The 19,792-nt window shown below is 44.3% G+C and overlaps 2 protein-coding genes across 4 annotated transcripts in view; one reads left to right on the top strand and one right to left on the bottom strand.

Annotated features, from left to right (window-relative positions):
• TK2 (thymidine kinase 2) overlaps window positions 1-2,451 on the bottom strand; it is a 38,941-nt gene extending 36,490 nt beyond the window's left edge. Inside the window, exons 1-2 of one of the 2 annotated variants that reach the window (XM_003936255.4) lie at window positions 2,151-2,451; window positions 1,143-1,174 (exon numbers count right to left, since the gene is read on the bottom strand). In XM_003936255.4, the coding sequence (XP_003936304.1) occupies window positions 1,143-1,174; window positions 2,151-2,400 (282 nt within the window). In that variant the 5' untranslated portion in view covers window positions 2,401-2,451. The remainder of the gene's footprint in view (window positions 1-1,142; window positions 1,175-2,150) is intronic. The other variant, XM_003936253.4, reaches the window with a different exon arrangement.
• A 1,950-nt stretch (window positions 2,452-4,401) lies between these two features.
• Window positions 4,402-19,564, top strand: CKLF (chemokine like factor). 2 transcript variants are annotated; one of them, XM_010346734.3, is made up of 4 exons: window positions 4,407-4,608; window positions 11,357-11,515; window positions 16,626-16,721; window positions 19,378-19,564. In XM_010346734.3, the coding sequence occupies exons 1-4, from the start codon at window positions 4,531-4,533 to the stop codon at window positions 19,492-19,494; spliced, it is 450 nt and encodes a 149-aa protein (XP_010345036.1). In that variant the 5' UTR covers window positions 4,407-4,530; the 3' UTR covers window positions 19,495-19,564. The 2 variants fall into 2 exon arrangements, with proteins under 2 accessions (XP_039333660.1, XP_010345036.1); XM_039477726.2 differs by lacking the exon at window positions 11,357-11,515 and having other exon boundaries at window positions 4,402-4,608.
• The last annotated feature ends 228 nt before the right edge of the window (window positions 19,565-19,792 follow it).

Below are 19,792 nucleotides of genomic sequence, written 5' to 3'. Positions count from 1 at the left end.
ATCTGTAATTCCAGCACTCTGGGAGGCCAAGGCTGGTGAATCAAGAGGTCAGGAGTTCGAGACCAGCCTGGCGAACATAGTGAAACCCCATCTCTACTAAAATAATACATTAATACATTAATTACCATCCAGCCCAACTTGGCGTTTCCCACCCCTTCTATGGCACTCACTGGCATATCCTTCTAATTTCAACAAACTTCCATTAGTCTCAAGCATTTCAATCTTCTCTGTGTGATTTCACTATTTCCCGAGAGCTCTTCATCACCCTGAGTACCCTGAGGGCCTGCCCACACTGTCTACCCTCTGCAGATCCCAGTCAAGGTACTCCTGCCACCCCTAGCCAAGCCACCCCCTTCCCAGCCACAGGAGCTAGGGAATTCCAGTTCCCTTAAGGAAATGAGCCTTGTATGGTGACCAAAATATTGCTCCCTACCCCTGCCAGCTAAAGCACCCAACATCACCGTGGACACTAACCTAACCGTCCTTCGACCTTCAACCTCACACCAGTCACAGCTCCAAACCAGAGCATCTCAAAGCTACCTTGATGACTGAACCCACATCTGTGGACCCTCATGGATTCTCTCTGATCCCCTGCCCACACACCATTCTCAGCACTGTGGGGAGAGGGTGGTGATGGGCAGAAGTTCTCTCACATCTGGGCTACCCAACCCAAGTGGAAACTGACCTTCCCTACAACACAATGAGCGTTTTTCAAATCCTTTCACAATCATCCCTTAGGCTTTAACAGCCTAAGTTTACCTGAAGGATATGAATACTTGTGTGTGGCCGGGCATGGTGGCTCATGCCTGTAATCCAAGCACTTTGGAGGCCAAGGCGGGCGGATCACCTGAGATCAGAAGTTCAAGACCAGCATGACCAACACGGTGAAACCCCATCTTTAAAAAAAAAAAAAAAAGAAAGAAAGAAAGAAATAAAAACAAATACTTGTGTGCTCCTACCTGTGAAGACTCTGGGGAAAGATACAAGAAATTGGTAACAGAGGTGGTGCCCTCCTGGGAGAGTGACAGAGTTCCTTCTCCCTGGAGATCCTCTTGTATTTTTGCTTTTTACTCTGCTTCTCTCCTCTTCAAAAAAAATAAATAAAAATTATCCTAGAGAGTACACATAAAAGAGGAACTTACCACTGATTTTTTCTCTTTTTCCTGTTCTCTATCTACAAAAGAAAGGAAATTAGTTTTTAAACTCACTTTTAAATAACTCTCCTCTGCCTTAATTTGCTACATGACCACAAAAACACTAATTTTTATGCTCGTCTCTGGCCTAAAAATATTTTCCATTTTGGGTGCCCTCCGAGGTTGGAGGCACGTACCACCATCTCAACTATGTGCCACCCTGGGCTTGTAGCTGCCTGCTCCCCCCCCCCGCCCCCACCCCGCGCGCCCGCCCCCGTGTGCTCGAGTTCTCTCACTTAGTACATTATGCTTTGCATTTTCCACATGTCATCTGTTTAGATCTTCACAGACTGGGTGTTGAGCAAGTGGAAAGGCAGAGCGGCCTCCACTGGCGGTGCACGGGGAAGAGGGGGCAGCGGGCGTGGGTTTGTGCCTGGGACCCAGGTGTTCCTCTATGCCCAGGGAGGGCATCGCTGCCCATCCGCCCCACAGGTGTTTCTGAGGCGTCTCTCAACAGCCAGATGTCGGATGCCAGAACTGGGCTATAAGAATGGCCCGTTTCCGAATGGGTCCCCACTCCCGGCGAGGGCAGGAGAGCGCCGGGAGCTAACCCCTCTCTCCCCGACGCTGGCACTAAGTGCGAGGAGAATCGGCTTACGAGAGCTCCCAGTCCCCATCGCCCCCAAGGCTGAAAAAATAGGGCCAGGAAACCCGAGTTTGGGCCACAATGCTCAGAGCAGCCCCCGCCCCAGAGGGCAGGGGGTCCGTCCTAATCTTTAAAGCCCCTCTGCCCAACCCGGAACAAGAGCCGGGCGCAGAACCCCACGGCCCCGGCGCTCGCTGCGGCCTGGCGCCCGGGTACCGGCCAACGGCCGCCACCGCCCCCGCCTCAGCCGAGACGGAAATCTCGCGCCTTGGAGGAGGTGTTTCGGCCTCGGGCGGGTTCCGGGAGCCGAGGGGCGGGGAGTAGGGGGGCGCTGAGGGGCTCCTGGGAGGCGGGACTAAGACGCGTGTTACCCGGAGGCCTGGCCCCGCGGTGCACCCTCCGCGGCCTGGAGCCTGAGGCCGGGCTCCTGAGGCTTCCCTGCCCCAGGCAACGCAGCGCCCCGGCGGCCCAGCCCCGCAGTGGCCGCAGCAGCATAGCCGGGCCAGCAGATCCAGAAGCCCCGGCTTTCTTCCTGCGCGAGTCGGCGCCGGCGACTGCTAGTCCAGCCCTGGCGCGCAGCCTGGATCCCGGCGCCTGGGCCTTAAAGAGACCGGGTCGCATTTCAGCTTCTCAGCGAGAGGGGAAATACTCTCCAAGGGAGAGGTTCGCCGCTGGCAGCCAGAAGCCTTCCCACGGCTGGGACGCTGGCAGAACGCACCCATAACTTGGCAACACTCGGAGAATGGATGGCAAATAATACCAGTGACTGACTGGTTGATTAATGATTACAGATTACTTAATTGAACACCTTCTGTAATCAGACACCTGGCACACACTCACTCGTGATGTCATTTATTCCTCCCAACAACCCTGAAAAGAGATTTTTGTCTCTCCCATACTCTGAACTTGTCTTCAGAGAATTAGGTTACTTGTTCAAAATGATCAGAAGCAACAGATAGAACTCCTTGCTCTACCCTTTCCCCCCTTCTCACTCCTGCACTTGACTAGTCTTTTTTTAAAAATACGTTTTTTTGGCCTGGGGCGGTGACTCATGCCTGTAATCCCAGCACTTTGGGAGGCCAAGGAAGGCAGATCACTTGAGGCCAGGAGTTCGAGAGCAGACTTGGCCAACATGGCGAAACCCCGTCTCCACTAAAAATGAGAAAATTAGCTGGGTGTGGTGGCGGGCACCTGTAATCCCAGCTACTCAGGAGGCTGAGGCACGAGAATCGTCTGGGAAGCGGAGGTTGCAGTGAGCTGAGATTGCGCCACTGCACTCCAGCCTAGGCTACAGAGTGAGACTCCATCTCAAGAAAAAGAAAAAAAGAAAAAAAAAAAAGCATTCTTCATTAAGGGGTGAAGCTAGAATTCCACCTTCCACCCCATCTCTCTTGCTTTGCAGCTCGAGCTCTTTCCTCTGACCTTTGACACTTCCAGCGTCTAGGCTCTAAACGTACTAGATCCCTTCGGAAGACACAACCAAATATTCCAACTGGACAAATAGGGGCTGGGGAGGAAGCACATAAATTTCACCTAAACTCAGCAAAAATTCAGCCCGGGTGTGGAGTCACAATGTATTAGAATTCAACAGACCCAGGTCCAGCAACTGGAGCTGTTGCCACTCTTGACTGTGAAGGATCCAGTGCTTGCACGGAGGGGTTTCTCACCTCTCCCGGGAGTGCACGATGCTGGCAGTCACCTCTAGGCAGGCAGAAGGAAGTCATTTTCCTCTAGATCTGTTGCCAGAGAGTGGCCACACCCCATCTTGTGCTTCCTGCATATCTGCCACACACCTAGCAAGTGTGCTCTCCATAAATAAACGTCAGGATTAAGGTCATTTTTTGTGAATGATTTGTGATGAAGCTGTTGGAGGTAACTGCTGATCAGATGTAAAGGAATGAAATGGACTGAAGCTGAGATGGGCAGGATCCAAACATCTGAATGAACTAGGGTGATGGTCAAATTATCCAAGATATAATTTAAATCACATAAAAGGAGTGACATATACTTCCCATCCCTAAAAAGGAACGCCCCAAGATGGTGGCACTCTGGCTTCATCGGAGCACTTGAGAAAAACATGAATTGAATTCAGGTACTGAAGGGACTCAAACTGTTACACGGAAGAACCAGCATCAGTGGGAGGCAAAAGTAAAAATACTCAGAACAAGTCCAAACTGTGATGCCCTGAGGGCTGCGGTAGCATCTGAAGCTGCACACATTCTGCACCTACTGTGTGCCAGAACCTGGGACCCTGCAGGGAGAGAAGCAAGCCAGTCCCTGCTTTTGTGGAATTTACATTTTTATGATATGTATCAGCTAGCAATAAATGCTGAGACGTGATGGTGGCTGCTCTAGACGGAATGAGCCACAGAGATGCCCTTTGAGGAGGTGATATTCACAATGGCCAATGTATGGGGAAACGGGGCAGCCATTTCTAGACCTCCCTCCCTGTCCTCTGCTCCCAACTCTGGGAGGGGAGAGGTGGAATGCTGCGGTCATTAAGGCCGGGCCAGAACAGGGCAGGCTTACAGGGCGCTGGCCCGCGTGACCCTGCTCTAGGCCTGCGAATGTGCTACGCAAGAAGAGAGAGAGGAGACTAGCGAGGGCTGCCGGCGTCGGAATTCCTAGGGGCGCATGCGCGAGAGCGACAGCTGAGTGAGAAGCCCGGGAGGGTGGTGCGCGGCGCGGTGACAGTTGCGGTTGCGGCGCAGAAGAGTTGAGGGGAAGTGCGGCGCTGGGTCTGCAGGCGTAATGGACACCGTGCAGCTGAAACTAAAACATCGCCCCTTCTGCTTCAGTGTGAAAGGCCACGTGAAGATGCTGCGGCTGGTGAGGACGGGCGCGGAGGGTGGGAGGCTGTTGTAGCTGCTGTGGGGTGGGAGATGTGGGTGGGAGATGTGGCTATGAAGTGCGAGGCTGAACGCCCTGTTTGCTTTTCAGCCTCGCTTTGATCAAGATTGAAAGGCAAGGCACGGCCTTGTAGGGGAAGAAGGAGAGGTACGGCACTGTCCTCCCCTTTGGAGGGTTTGGGGACACATCCATCAAAACCAGAGAGGGCAGGATTTGTGGCCCTCATCTGTGGTCCCAGCACTTTGGGAGGCCCGGGGCAGGAGGATCGCTTGAGCCCAGGAGTTCGAGGCTGCAGTGAACCATGACTGCACCACTGCACACAAGCCTAAGCAACAGAGACAGACTCTGTCTAAAAAAAAAAAAATTAAGAAACAGGGTCTGGCTGTGTCATCCGGGCTGGAGTGCAATGGTACAATCTCATTGCAACCTCCGCCTCCTGGGTTCAAGCAATTCTCCTGCCTCAGCCTCCCAAGTAGCTGGGACTACAGGTGCCCACCACCACGCCCAGCTAAATTTTTTTGTAGTTTTAGTACAGGCAGGGCTTTCACTATATTGGTCAGACTGGTCTTGAACTCCTGACCTCGTGATCCGCCTCCTCGGCCTCCCTAAGTTCTAGGATTACAGGTGTGAGCCACCGTGCCCAGCCAAAAAGCTTTTTTTCTTTTTAATTTAAAAATCAGATCTACCTAAATGGTCTAAATTTGGACCCACAAACCAGGTACGCAGGTTATCAAGTGAGACAGCTGCAGTTATACTGCTCAGAAGCCCACAAGATTTGAAAGAAAAAGAAAAAAAAAAAAAACCTGAGGGGTTTTGGTGAATGCTGTGAGGACTTCTATAAGTCAGATGTTAGATATAACTGACTTCGAGGCTGATACAGCCCAGAGCCAGGACAAAGAGGGAGAGAACGGCTTGTTTCTAGGAGCAGACTTCCTACCAGGAGCATTGCAGTCGCTTCTGAACAGAGGTTTGGAGAAAGTGGATCGTTCGGAGAGAAGTGATCTAGCTAGTTAGAGAAATGGAAACTATCCTAGTTGAAGGAATCTGTCCTAGAAACTCATCATTAGAGGAATTCACAGAGAATTCACAGGAATTCACAGAGAAGGAAAAAATAAATCGTTTTAAGTTTTAAAGAGTTGACAGGTGGGAGAGGGGAAACAGAGATAGTTCAAAGTTACAAGGAAAACATTTCCAATTAATGTGAGGAGGGATTTTACATTGGGAGAGTTCCCAAAACTAAATGGCCACTTGGGAAGGCAGTACATTCCCAGACAAAAGTACCAGGCATAGGTGAGCACTTGGTGAGGATGTTATCAAGGAGACTCTGGCTGGGCGCAGTGGCTCATGCCTGTAATCTCACCACTTTAGGAGGCCGAAGCAGGCGGATCATGGAGGTCAGGAGATCGAGACCATCCTAGCCAACATGGTGAAACCCCGTCTTTACTAAAATACAAAAAAATTTTTAACTGGGTGTGGTGGTGCGCACCTGTAGTCCCAGCTACTCTGGAGGCTAAGGCACGGGAATCGCTTGCACCCAGGAGGCAGAGGTCACAGTGAGCCAAGATCGTGCCACTGCACAGCCTGGCAACAGAGCAAGAATTCATCTCAAAAAAAAAAAATGCCAGGTGCAGTGGCTAACACCTGTAATTCAGCCACCCTGGGAGGCCAAGGCAAGCAGATCACCTGAGGTCAGGAGTTCAAAACCAGCCTGGCCAACATGGTGAAACTCTGTCTCTACTAAAAATACAAAAAAATTAGTTGGGCCTGGTGGCACATACCTGTAATCCCAGCTACTCGCAAGGCAAGTAGAATCACTTGAACCTGGAAGGCAGGGGTTGCAGTGAGCCAAGATCATGCCATTGCACTACAGCCTGGGCAACAGAGCAAAACTCCATCTCAAAAATAAATAAATGTGTGTGTGCGTGTGTGTGTTGTGTGTGTTTGTGTGTGTGTGTGTGTGTGTATAAAGGAGACTCAAACTTAACGTGAGTGGGTTGAATAAAGTGCATATAAGATCCTTCCCATACCAAAAGTCTGTGATTTCGAGAAGTAGCTTTCTTATCTTGCAAGTTGAGATACATCAGAGGTTTAGAAAACCACTCTGAAGTCAAGGGAAGGAGAGATAACTTTTGATTGGGAGTAAATAATCAGGGAAAAAGTGACTGAAGGCCTGGGATCTTGAACACTGAAAAAGGGAAGATCTTGAACTGAAGGAGGAACCATGTTCTATGACATGGTTAGTTTTTGACATATTAATTCCTTCAACAAACGATTTGAATACTTAATATGGTCCAAGCTCTGGGCTAGGAGCTGGAACAGCAAAGAAAAACCAGGACAAAAGTCCCTGACTTATGGAGTTCTTCCATTTAGTTATGAAATAGACCCATGAACAGATAGTTATAATATGTGATAAGGTGGAGATAAGACACAGAAGTGAGGCATCTAACCAAGGAAATAGAGAGGTGTCAGAGAAAAACTCTTCCTAGAGCAATCTAGGGTTGGATCTAAGAGCTGCCTGAGTAAAGGCATGGAGGCAAAAAATAGCACAGTTGACGCAGAGAACTATGAAAAGTTGAGTGTTGCCTCATTTGTTTATTCAACAAATAATCTGTATAATGCCTGTCATGTGCCAGGCACTGTTCTGGGCTCTTGAGAAATACTAGTGAACAAAAAACAAAGATCCCTGCCCTCATGGAGTATACATACTGGGATGGGAGGGGAGGGAAGGCAAACCCAATAAATAAATTGTAGTATTCTAGAAAGTGGTATGTGCTGTGGAACAAAGAGAAAAGTAAATGCCAGGTAAGGGAGTGTAAGGTGGGGAGGGAGTTGCAGTGAAAAGTTGAAATAATGAATAGAATTCTAAGCTTTGGCCGGGCGCGGTGGCTCAAGCCTGTAATCCCAGCACTTTGGGAGGCCGAGGCAGATGGATCACGAGGTCAAGAGATCGAGACCATCCTGGTCAACATGGTGAAACCCCGTCTCTACTAAAAACACAAAAAAGTAGCTGGGCATGGTGGCGCTTGCCTGTAATCCCAGCTAGTCAGGAGGCTGAGGCAGGAGAATTGCCTGAACCCAGGAGGCGGAGGTTGCGGTGAGCCGAGATCGCGCCATTGCACTCCAGCCTGGGTAACAAGAGCGAAACTCCATCTCAAAAAAAAAAAAAAAAAAAAAAAAAGAATTCTAAGCTTTGTTGAGATGACATGTGATCAAAGATTTGCATGAGATGAGGGAGTTAGCTATGAGAATAACTGGAAGAAGAGTGTTTAAAGCAGAGAAAAGCTAGTGCAGTGGCCTTACGGCAGGAACGTGCATGAAGGCATCAAGAAAGAGCAAGGAAACCAGTGTAACTGGACTGGGGTGAGTGAGTGAAGATGAGGAAGGTTTTGTGTAAAGTATATGATCTAACTTACATTCTAAAAGTATACTAGGATAGGCATGGTGGCTTACCTTGTAATCCCAGCACTTTGGGAGGCCAGATCATTGGAGGACAGTAGTTTATGCAGCCTGACCAACATGGTGAAACCCCATCTCTACTAAAAATGCAAAAAAAAAAATTGGCCAGGTGTGGTGGTACATGCCCGTAAGCTCAGCTACTCAGGAGGCTGAGGCAGGAGAATCACTGGAACCCGGGAGGCAGAGGTTGAGGTAAACCAAGATCACCCCACTGCACTTCAGCCTGGGCAACAGAGTGAGACTTCGGCTCAAAAAAAAAAGTATCCTAGCTGCTATATTGACAGTAGATTGGTGGGGGGACAGGAGGGCATTACTTCTGGGGCAGAGGTAGAACCAAGGAGGTCAACTGCAGTAATCTGGCAGAAGATGACAATAGTGGCTGTTGGTAGCAGAGTAGGTAATAAGAAGTGGTCATGTTTGGGATATAGTATTTCGAAATTAGCACCAACAAGATTTGCTGATCAACCAGATGTGGGCTAAAAGAAAGAAAGAAGTCCAAGACAACTTCTAAAGTTTTTGGTCTAAGCAACTGGAAGGATGCAGTTGCCATCCACTGAGGTCGGTATTGATAAAGCAAATGTGAAAAGAGGATCAGAAGTTTGATTCGTGTGGATAAATTGTGAAGCAAGTCTTTTCTCAAGAAGTAGACAGGAGCCAAATTGTGGAAGATCTTGAATACATGGTGAGAAGCAGGTGCTATTCCATAGACCCTGGAGTGCCACTGAAGAATTTTAAATAGTTGAAGAAATACATAAACAAATTTGCACGTTAGAAATTTTACTGTAGCATCTACGTCATGATAGTTCATGGAAAAGATGCTGAAGAGTAATAGCTGTAAGGATGAAGAGGAGGAAGTGTCCAAAATATTTAGGCATTAAGTCAGCAGGACCTGGATCAGTTGGGGAATGGGTAGAAATAGTGATCTTAGGTTCCTGGTATGGGCAATAAGGTAGATTGTGGTACAACCAATTGAGGTTGTGAATCCAGGAAGAAGGGGCAGAATTTCAGTTTTAGACACAGTGAATTGAGATTCCTGTAGGTTTTCCAGGTGGGGATTCTAAATGGCTACTTAGGTGTGAAATGTGGAGGATGGACCAGGGACCTGGGATAGAGACTCAGACTCATTGAGTGGACTGAGAATGACAGCATTTTAAAGGGGTAGTTAAAAGGAGAGGAACCCACCCAGAGAGAACAGTTGCAGAGGTTTAAAATCTCAGAGAAGTGACATGGAGCCAGAAGAAAACAGTAGTGGGGGAAGGACAGCCAATGTCAATAAAGTCACAGAGGTTCACTAGGATAAGGACTGGAAAAGGTTCATTATTAAACAGAAACTGAAAGTACTAGAGAAAAAAAAAGTAAGTCATTAAATTTAGGATTTCTGAAATCACTGATGATATGAGCAAAAGCAATATTCATAGAGTGGTAATGTGTGAGATACTTAAAAGCTAACTGGAAACAAACGCCAGGAGCTTAGGAAAGGTGTAAGAGCTATAAATACAAATTACAGGAGAACCCAGTGTGACAGAAACCACAGAAACGTTTTAGGAAATGGAGTAATCACTAGTGCAAAAGTACCGTAATGCAAGAAGGTTACAGAGGATAGGGAATGAAAAAGTAGCTCTTCATTTCATAATCTGTGGGCTCAGACCTGGTCCAGTAGAGGAACTGGAGTGATATGAGATGATGTGTTGCTAATAGTCATTATGTTAATTATAAAGAATGAAGTTACTTAAGAACTAGTTATTAGTAATCAAACTGACCAATTTAGAAGTTTAAAAGTAGGGCATATTTATGCTAATAAAATAACTGAAAGAATTATGAATAAGTAACCTGTATGGACTTAAAGTTAAAATGAGTATGTGTATGTTACCAGCTGACAGGATATTTTAAAAGTCTAGCTAGGGATGACTCTTGACCAAACCATTTACCAAAAACACAGAGCTTTGGAGAGAGCTTTATTTCCTAAGAACATTGACAAAACTCCCCTGGGACCCACCAGCTATTTTTTTCACTTAACATTGCCACGTTCTGTGTCTTCATTTGGAAATGAAGAAATTTCAGAGTTGTTTTTTTTTTTCCACTTAAAATTGCTTAAATTCTGATTGCATCGTTTAGGTGGAAGTGTATAAAAATTGGTACTTCGGTAATAAACCTATTAAACATCAGAATTGTTTTTCTCTTGACAATTTTCTTTTTCTGTTGTTGTTTTTTGTTTTTTGTTTGTTTGTTTGTTTGTTTGTTTTCGAGACAGAATCTGTTCTGTTACCCAGGCTAGAGTACAGAGGCATGATCTTTACTCATTGCAACCTCTGCATCCCAGGTTCAAGCGATTCTCCAGTCTCAGCCACCTGAGTAGCTGGGATTACAGGCGCCTGCCACCACACCTGGATAATTTTTGTATTTTCAGTAGAGACAAGATTTCACCATGTTGGCCAGGCTGGTCTCAAACTCCGGACCTCAGGCGATCCATCTGCCTTGGCCTCCCAAAGTGCTGGGATTACAGTTGTGAGCCACCGCACCCAGCCTGACAATTTGTTTTGAACTTTGTTCCTCAATATTTTTCTTGGCAACATTCTAAGTTTAAATCTTACAGTAGTCTCCAGATTGTTAAGAATTAGGAGTGATCAATGGTAAGAAATTATAGACAGCCAGTATACAGACTTTTTGAGGAAGCAGAACAAAAGTAGCAAACAGAACAAGGGTTTCTGTGGGCAGCAGGATGAGGGGAAAGAGTGTGTGTGTGTGTGTGTGTGTGTGTGTGTGCGTGTGTTTTAAAAGAAGGCAACTGAGATGTTTATAGGATGATGAGGAAAAGAGCTAGCAGAGGACAGTTTGAAAGTACAAGAGGGAAAGAAGTATTTAATGGAAAAAAAAATCAAGAGAACTGATGTGGGAAGTGATGGTGTTAGAAGCACAAGAGGAGTAATTAATTAGACTTAAAACAGAGAGGAATACCTAGTCTCTAAAAGACAAAGAGAAGTCAATATCCGTATACTTTAGCCATGCCTGTTTTATATGTGGTATATACGGCAGAAACACCAGTATCTGGTTATTTTTGTTTGCTTATGTGGAAATGAGGTCTCATTATGTTGCCCAGGTCTTGAACTCCTAGTCTCAAGTGATTCTCCTACCTGAGCCTCTTGAAATGCTTGGAATTACAGGCATGAGCCACTGCACCTGGCCTATTTAGTTATTTTAGAAATCGTCATTTTTACAGTTTAAGTTTGTATTCAGTTGTCACTGAATAAATCATGGGTTTTTTTTCTTCTAGGCACTAACTGCGGCATCTATGACCTTTTTTATCATCGCACAAGCCCCTGAACCATATATTGTTATCACTGGATTTGAAGTCACTGTTATTTTCTTTTTCATAATTTTATATATACTCAGACTTGATCGATTAATGAAGTGGTTATTTTGGCCTTTGCTTGTAAGTGTTCAGTTTCATCCTTAAATTTTACTTTTTCCTACTATAGTGAGATATTTTAAGAAACTCTCTTTTTTGCTTCTGTTAAACCTTTAAGGTGATCTCTGAAAGGCTTAGGAAGGAGGAGCTCTACCCATTGCTAATGTGCTCTGTATTGCCCTTGGAAGAGTTTGCAGCCACAGAGCATAAGTTCTCTCTGCACCATCTTTCAGTAGATGCAGGCTGACGTTTCTGTTAGAATTCGCTTAGATAGATCTTCTAAAGAAATTTAAATTTAGGATGATGTTAATAAAATTATAGTGCATTCTTAATCTTTATTACCTATTTGAATGCATGTTAATATGGCCTAAAAATTGGGAGATAGAGACAGATACACAGATAGAGATAGATACACAAGTATCTATCCTTGCACATCCCTGATCACTAAATGGAAAATCAAACCAATTGGGGAGGCTAAAGCGCAATGTTATCTCACATGAGAAGGTCTGTAGTCATTACTAAACAATGTTAGCACCTCTTATATTTCATAATATATAGACTGCAACCTGCCATACTCAGCAGTAGGAATAACTGCCTAGTGTAATGCCCAGATGGTTCTGAAAACTGTCAAATTGGGTAGATTAAAGTTATTAGTTAAGATGTCTGTAGCCCCTCAGTCTGGACTATAAGCTGATTCTAAGAAAAAACTAAGTGATTTCACCTCTGTCCTCTTGCAAGTCTTATCCCCAATATCCTGTTTCCATAGGTCTCCCTCCTAAATGCGCCTGCTGCCCTTCTCCTCTTTGGCTGGACTGATAGCTGCCATGTCCTCCTCTGCTGCACTGGTCTCATCCTCTTGGATGCCACAGTGCTAATATCCAAACTGATAATTCCTATTAAGGAGAAAAGACTTTAGAGCTACTCTTAAACCATAACCATGCCTTAAAATGGTACATTCTGCAACCACCTTCAAGGGCAGTGGCAAGCATTTCAGGCTAATCATACAGTTTTTAAAAGTTCTAAAAGGGAAAAGCTGGGAAACAGATAGGATCTTCATAGCACCTCTCAAAACTACTTGATCTACACTTCAGAGCTGGACTTGATTGGAGGGAGGTCTAGGAAAGGTGATTACAAAGCCTTCCTCAGTTGGCCCTCATTTAGTGGCAGAAAGGGCTAACCTAAATTGTTGTAAAGATTTCTTCAAGAAAATAATGAACACTGGTCCACATCCTTTTGATCTTGTATAGTTGCTCTTTACACTCTGCTTCTCTAGAGTTTAATAAAACTAACACATTTTAGCCTTTCTTTTTCTCCAAACTAGCAATTCCTTGAAGTTTCTTACATGTCCCGGTAATAAACTTGGAGCTCTGAGTGTAACAGAGTGTACTGAGAGAGAGTAGCTTATGTATAGCACACTGAAAAGAATATTTCCCAAACTTCTGAGGATCAAACTTTACTGATATTGTGTCTCTTAGAAATGGGGTGTTATATGGGTAACTAAGTTTTTGCTCTGTTATGAAACCCAGATTCCTTTCTGATCTTGATCTAATGAAATTATTTATTCAGCAAATGTTAAGTGTTTGCTAATCCTAGATTCTGTAATTGGTTCTTTGGTAAGACAAAACAAAAATCTTGTACCTCAGCAACATTAAATGCACCCAGGAAGCAACACAGAGAGTAGGTGCTGTGATATTTACACACCTAGGATGCTGTGGATGCAACCCAGCCAGGGAAAGGGACCAAATCACAGTAGGCTTGTGAAGAAAAACTGCCCAAACTGAGGGCTGAAGAATGAAGTGCTTTTCTGCTAGAAAAGCTGCAGCATATGTGAGGGTCTGCGTAGAGAAAGAACATGACCCTCCAGGACCTGCAGGTATATCTGAATGGCTGGGGTATTGAGTTGTGAACAAGAGCCGGGCCAAGAGTGAGGTTTGAGAAAACAGGGTCAGAGCATACAAGGGTTTGTGTGCCCTGGACTTTAACCCAAAGGCTGTTGGGAGTTTCTGGAGGTTTTTAAGTAGGAGAGTGGCATGATCAGATGATTAGCCTCCATGTCTTGAGAGGATACTGAGAGAGGAAGAATATGTTTAAGGAGGGCTGCAGGAGAGCAGTGTGTGATGACTTTAGCTTGAGAAATACTAGATTTTAGTTACTTATGAGATATTTATATGGCAATGTTCAAAAATGATGTGAAACTTAAGAGGAAGTAGAGCTGCAGCTTTAGGAGGCATGACCTTGTGATTTTTTTTTTAATTTTTTTTTTTTTTTGAGACGGAGTTTCGCTCTTGTTACCCAGGCTGGAGTGCAATGGCGCGGTCTCGGCTCACCGCAACCTCCGCCTCCTGGGCTCAGGCAATTCTCCTGTCTCAGCCTCCGGAGTAGCTGGGATTACAGGCATGCACCACCATGCCCTGCTAACTTTTTGTATTTTTAGTAGACACGGGGTTTCACCTTGTTGACCAGGATGGTCTTGATCTCTTGACCTCGTGATCCACCTGCCTCGGCCTCCCAAAGTGCTGGGATTACAGGCTTGAGCCACCATGCCCGGCCTACCTTGTGATATTAACTGAACTTGGACTGGCCAAAATGGCTCAGAGCAAGTATAGAGAGAGCTGAAGGTAAAACTGGGAAATGCCAACGTATGAGATGAGGAGTGACCAGAAAAGGCAGGAGGGAACCCAAGGGAGACTGCTGTCACCGAAGCCAAGATGGGAATACATTTCGAGAAGAAGGGACATATTTAAACAGAGAAATATATGTGTGTGTATATATATATATATATATATATATATATATATATATACAGAGAAGTGTATACACACACACACACACACACACACACACGCACATGCACACTCACACAGTCTGCCCCCTGGTGACCTTTTCCAGAGGAGTTTGCCTCCAGTGGGCAAGTGACAGGAAAGTTGTGGGACTTAGCAGGGAAGAAAAGAGACAACTCAAGGGATCATCGCTGAGTTGAGGAAATATGGCCAGGGACAAATAAAAGCAATGCATAGAGGTCCCTGCAGAGTAGAATTGGAGCCAGAGCACAGTTGAATTTGCCTGGGGCTCTTACCTAAAGTGAAGGACACAGAGATGGCTAATGGTTCCAGTTAATCTGTAGGTGGGGAAAAGGTAACTTGTAAGTACTTCCATCTGCTAGCCACTGCCTTTGCTAATTAGGAGAGGGCTTGATCATCTCCACTCAGATTGTCCCAAAGTTGTAGTCCTTGATTCAGTCTGTAGAGCAGGCCTTCTCTGATTGCTCCCCCAAGTGCCTCAAATGACAGAAAACACACAAAATGAGCTATCCTGGGGCTTTGAGGTAGTATCTACGCGTAGGCTCAAAATTCCTTTGAAATCTCTATTTTTGTAATGAAATTTACATTCTACTCTGTGGCATAGAGATGTTTCATTTTTAATATAAAAGCAACATTCTAAATTACTCTTAAGGATCATCGGTATTCCAGGGCAGGCATATCCTCCCCCTCCCCACCCCACCCCGACCCCCGGCTGTGGTTCTCTGCACTCCCAGAACACCACTTTGACCCAAAGCCATCTATAAACACTTGCCCAGATTGCTCACAGGATGCAGGCTGCCTGTCTGAGGTAGGAGTTTGACCTGTTGCCTTTTGAAGCAGAGCAAAATATCCAACACAGACAAGAGTTAACCTAGAATAGGTAGTGTCAGTATCTCCTACAAATGAGAACTTTTTTCTTCCTAAGTATATCTGATCTTGCCCTGCCCACATTAAACCTCTTCCTACTTTCTTTTTAATAACTGCTTTTCTAAATTACCAGGGTTTTGTAGTTTGGTATTTGTGTTATTCCTTCCTGCCTATGATTATCTGCAAATATACATAAACCTCTCAACTAGACAGTTTACCTTTCGCACACTACCGATCCATTTTAAAAATGTAAATTTCACTTCTTAAAGTTACAGTTAAGAATGAAAATAATTTTTACTTTGTAAAAGTATTAAATGAATGAAGTATATAATCAGCAATAATAGCATAATTGGTCATCCATTGCATAGAGATGTATGTGGAGGTTTTCCTGAAAATTACCACTTATGTGTGTCCTATTTTAAGTGTTACTGCATTTTTTTTTTTTTTTTTTTTTTTGAGACAGAGTCTGGCTCTGTCACCACACTTGAATGCAGTGGTGTAATCTTGGCTCACTACAATCTCTGCCTCCTGGGTTCAAGCCATTCTCCTGCCTCAGCCTCCCCAGTAGCTGGGACTGCAGAGGCTCACCACCATGCCTGGCTAATTTTTGTATTTTTTAGTAAAGATGGGGTTTCACCATGTTGGTCAGGCTGGTATCGAATTCCTGACCTCAGGTGATCCATCCACCTTAGCCTCTCAAAGTGTTGGGATTATAGATGTGAGTCACAGCTCCTAGCATTAATTGAATTTTAGTAACATAAAGTTTGATATAGAATGTAGTCTACTCTGCATTTTCTTATGTTATTAAAAATGAGCATTTTTACTCCCCAATGGCAACCATTCTAACTTAAACTTTCTACATAGTACTTGCTTTCCTAATCAGATAAGTTTTCCCTTCAACTATATTTATGTTAAGTAAAAAAGAAATAAAAGCTTATTAAGTAAATGATTGGCATATTATAGGTAAAAGAAAACCACTAGGTGTCATTATAGACCAAATACTATCTAGGTATCATTTTACTGTGACATTTTGGTTTCCTGAAAGATAAATACTAAATAAATTTTTTAAAATTAAACTTTTAAAATATTTAGGAAGTTGACTTCTTTCTTTGAAACAGAGCCTCACTCCGTTGCCCAGGCTGGAATGCAGTGGCATGATCTTGGTTCACTGTAACTTCTACCTCCCACGTTCAAGCCATTCTTGTGCCTCAGCCTCCCGAGTAGCTGGGATTACAGGCATACACCACCATACCCAGCTAATTTTTGTATTTTTGGTAGAGACGGTTTCACTATGTCAGCCAGGTTGGTCTCAAACTCCAGGCTTCAAGTGATCCATCCACCTCCCAAAGTGCTGGAATTACAGGCGTGAGCCAGGGCATCAGGCTTGCTGACATAATTTTTTTTTTTTTTTTTAAGCATTGCGTGGTAGTCTTCATGTAAGGCTGAGCTTTATTGTGTGTTTTTAGGATATTATCAACTCACTGGTAACAACAGTATTCATGCTCATCGTAGCTGTGTTGGCACTGATACCAGAAACCACAACGTTGACAGTTGTTGGAGGGGTAAGTGAAAATCTTTCTGGTTTCTTTCTTCAGGTTTTATCAGAATGCAAATTTATTTGGAAAACAGAGGTAAGAATAGAAAGCTATACTGTATTCATCCTTGAGGTTCCTAGACCAATATACAGTACCTAGTGGCTTAATAATTTTGGTTTTTGTTTTTTGAGATGGAGTCTTGCTCTGTCACCAGGCTGGAGGGCAGTAGCGCAATCTCAGCTCACTACAACCTCCGCCTCCTGGGTTCAAGCAATTCTCCTACCTCAGCCTCCCGAGTAGCTGGGACTACAGGGGTACACCACTACGCCCAGCTAATTTTTTGTGTTTTAGTAGATACGGGGTTTCACCATGTTGATCAGGATTGTCTTGATCTCCTGACCTCATGATCCGCCCACCTCAACCTCCAGAAGTGCTGGGGATTACAGGCATGAGCCACCACACCCAGCCAGCTTGATATTTTTGTCTGTGAATGCTGCCGTGATTAATATGAAGGAATATGATTTTATACTAGAAGTGGAATTAACCTGATAAAGAGGTTCCTACAAATTTCTTATAGGTACGTAGGGCTAGACTAGACTCACAAAAGATGCTACTAGAATTAGTTACAGCACTTAGCTCTGAGAAACCTGATGTCAAGCAAAACAAACAAAAAAAGATGGATAGGTTTCATAGCTCTCCCTTTTATAGAAAAGGATACATATCAGTTGTTAGGATGAGACAGACTGTTTTGAGCTCAGTTATTTCTTGTTCAGATCCTTCAGATAGAATAGAATACAAGGTGCCCTTATGGTAAGGGAACATTGATAGGGTACCTTGCAACTAAAGGATCATTTTGAATACTGCTTGAGGAGAAGCAGATCAGTTCCATCAGACCTATCCTAGAAAGCAAACCAGAATATGACTCAAGTAATTTAGTTATAGTTCTATCTGATATTCTTCTAAGATTTCTCATATAAGGCTCAAAATCTTTTGGCTTTTCTAAGTTCTGTCCTAGAGAATTGAATTAGAAAGTTCTTAAATAAATCTTCCTGCTTCCTTGTTCTTTCATAGTATGGGTCACTTAGGAGAACTCACAGATAGTCATATACGTCAGAATCCATGATTTTCATCTCCCTTAGGGCCTAAGCAACTTCATGAAAGATCAGAATATTCTAGAAATGAGATCGCTGTGTATCAATTTCCCCCTGTTGTTTTTGAAGTTAATACTCATCTTTCTACTATGAAGAAGGAGGGAACCAGGCATAGGATTTACTTTCATTCACATTTTTACTCATTCATTCATTTCCTCATTTCTTAAGTGTACTTCAGCAGGGGCTGACAAAGTATAGAGTTGTGCTGTTCAGTATAGTAACAGCAGTTGCTAGCCACCTGGGACTACTGAGTACTGGAAATGTGGCCAGTCTGAATCAATATCAGCTGTAAGCATAAAAATACACATTGAATTTCAAAGATGTTTTACCCAAACAAAGAATATAGACTATATTGTTAATGATTGCATGTTAAATGATAGTGTTTTAGATATACTGTGCAAAATATATTAAATCTATGACTTATTTCTTTACATTTATAATGTGGCTCTTAAAAAATCTTTAATTGTATGGCTATGTTACATGTGACTGGCATTATGCTTCTTTTAGGCAGCACTGGACTAGAGTGTGAGCCCTATCCTCACGTTGCTTAGAGCCTAACAGAGGCAGAAGTGGAAACCACTGTATGTAAGCTGTTGACAGGGAGCTGCAGGGTGCAGAAAAGAGGAAACTACCTCTCTGGCAGTGGAATTGCTATTTGCTGAGAATAAAGGAGATAAAAGTGAAAAGTTTCCAGGTAGAGGAGCCAATAATGTACAGAATGCCAGTCATGAAAAGATTGGTAGCAGGTATTCAATGTGGTCAGAACCTAGGAGGCGGTGGCTTGAGACTCTGGGTAAAAAAGGAGACTGTGAGAGCCATGTCTAGAGCCAGGAAGCCGAACTTCCTGATCACTGGATGAAGCTGATCAAACAGCGTGCAAGGAATGACATCACCTCCTCCATCCCCGGCACCAGCTCTCCAATAGCCATCAGAGTGTCTGAAGGCCCCCACATGTCTTGTTTATTGCCTTTCCCTTAATTTTACTTTCTTAAGGCCTATTTAGAATGTCACCCCTTAATCAGATGTAGCCTAGCCTTTGAGAGTTCACTTTGGCTCATCTTACTAACTTCAGTTTTTTGGAGCTACAGTCCCCATGATTTAATATTGAGCTGGTGTTAACTTTGACCTTGTCTTCCCTAGAGTTTGTCAGCAGAGAAGTCAAAGTATTGAATACTGGGGTTAGAAATATTGATTGGTACCTAAATATCCTCAGTAGGGCTTAAAAGAATACATGTAAGAGCAGGTCAAGAGATAAAAGCAAACAAGTATTTATTTCAGAGCCCGCACTGCTTCATTATTTTTCTGCTCACTTAAATTACCTTTTCTCTTTCTATAGGCAAGTATCTAGAAAACTTTGCAATGAGGAGAATAAGATGATCTCTGAATCTTTCCATGTTAGTATTAGGTGCAGCACAGGGGCAATCTGAGTGCCCTAGCCAGAGAGGAGTCTGGCGGGCATACCACTTAACACTTGTGTGAATGACGGGAGTGGGGGCCATGGTTAGGGCAGTGACATGTGTCTTTCTTTCCAGGTGTGTGCACTTGTGGCAGTAGTGTGCTGTCTTGCCGACGGAGCCCTTATTTACCGGAAGCTTCTGTTCAATCCCAGTGGTCCTTACCAGAAAAAGCCTGTTCATGAAAAAAAATAAGTTTTGTAATTTTATATTACTTTTTAGTTTAATACTAAGTATTAAACGTATTTCTTTATTCTTCCACATATTTTCTGCGGTTATTTTAACTCAGTGTCGGAGTTGGAGGAAGAGATTTGCGAACTTTGCGCCCAGCGCAGAGCACTGCTGTAACTTCCAAGGGATTGGGTTTTCCGGCTCCCCCAGCCTGGGTGGTGTGGCAAGGGAAGAATGTGCCAGGATCGGCCTTGGGGATCTTTGAATCTCTTTACTGCCTGGCGGGTTTGCAGCTCCGAGGGGTGGGGTTGCAGAGGTTTTG

Source organism: Saimiri boliviensis, chromosome 1 (genome assembly GCF_048565385.1).
Source record: "Saimiri boliviensis isolate mSaiBol1 chromosome 1, mSaiBol1.pri, whole genome shotgun sequence".
Taxonomy (NCBI): domain Eukaryota; kingdom Metazoa; phylum Chordata; class Mammalia; order Primates; family Cebidae; genus Saimiri; species Saimiri boliviensis.
Note: the sequence above shows the minus strand (reverse complement) of the source record. Positions and strands in the feature narration are given on the sequence as shown.

Coding starts and splice junctions, on each gene's coding strand:
- CKLF (XM_010346734.3), top strand. CDS start 4,531: ATGGACACCGTGCAGCTGAAACTAAAACATCGCCCCTTCTGCTTCAGT. Junction 11,516..16,625: donor GGTTATTTTGGCCTTTGCTT/GTAAGTGTTCAG, acceptor GTGTGTTTTTAG/GATATTATCAACTCACTGGT. Junction 16,722..19,377: donor CGTTGACAGTTGTTGGAGGG/GTAAGTGAAAAT, acceptor CTTTCTTTCCAG/GTGTGTGCACTTGTGGCAGT.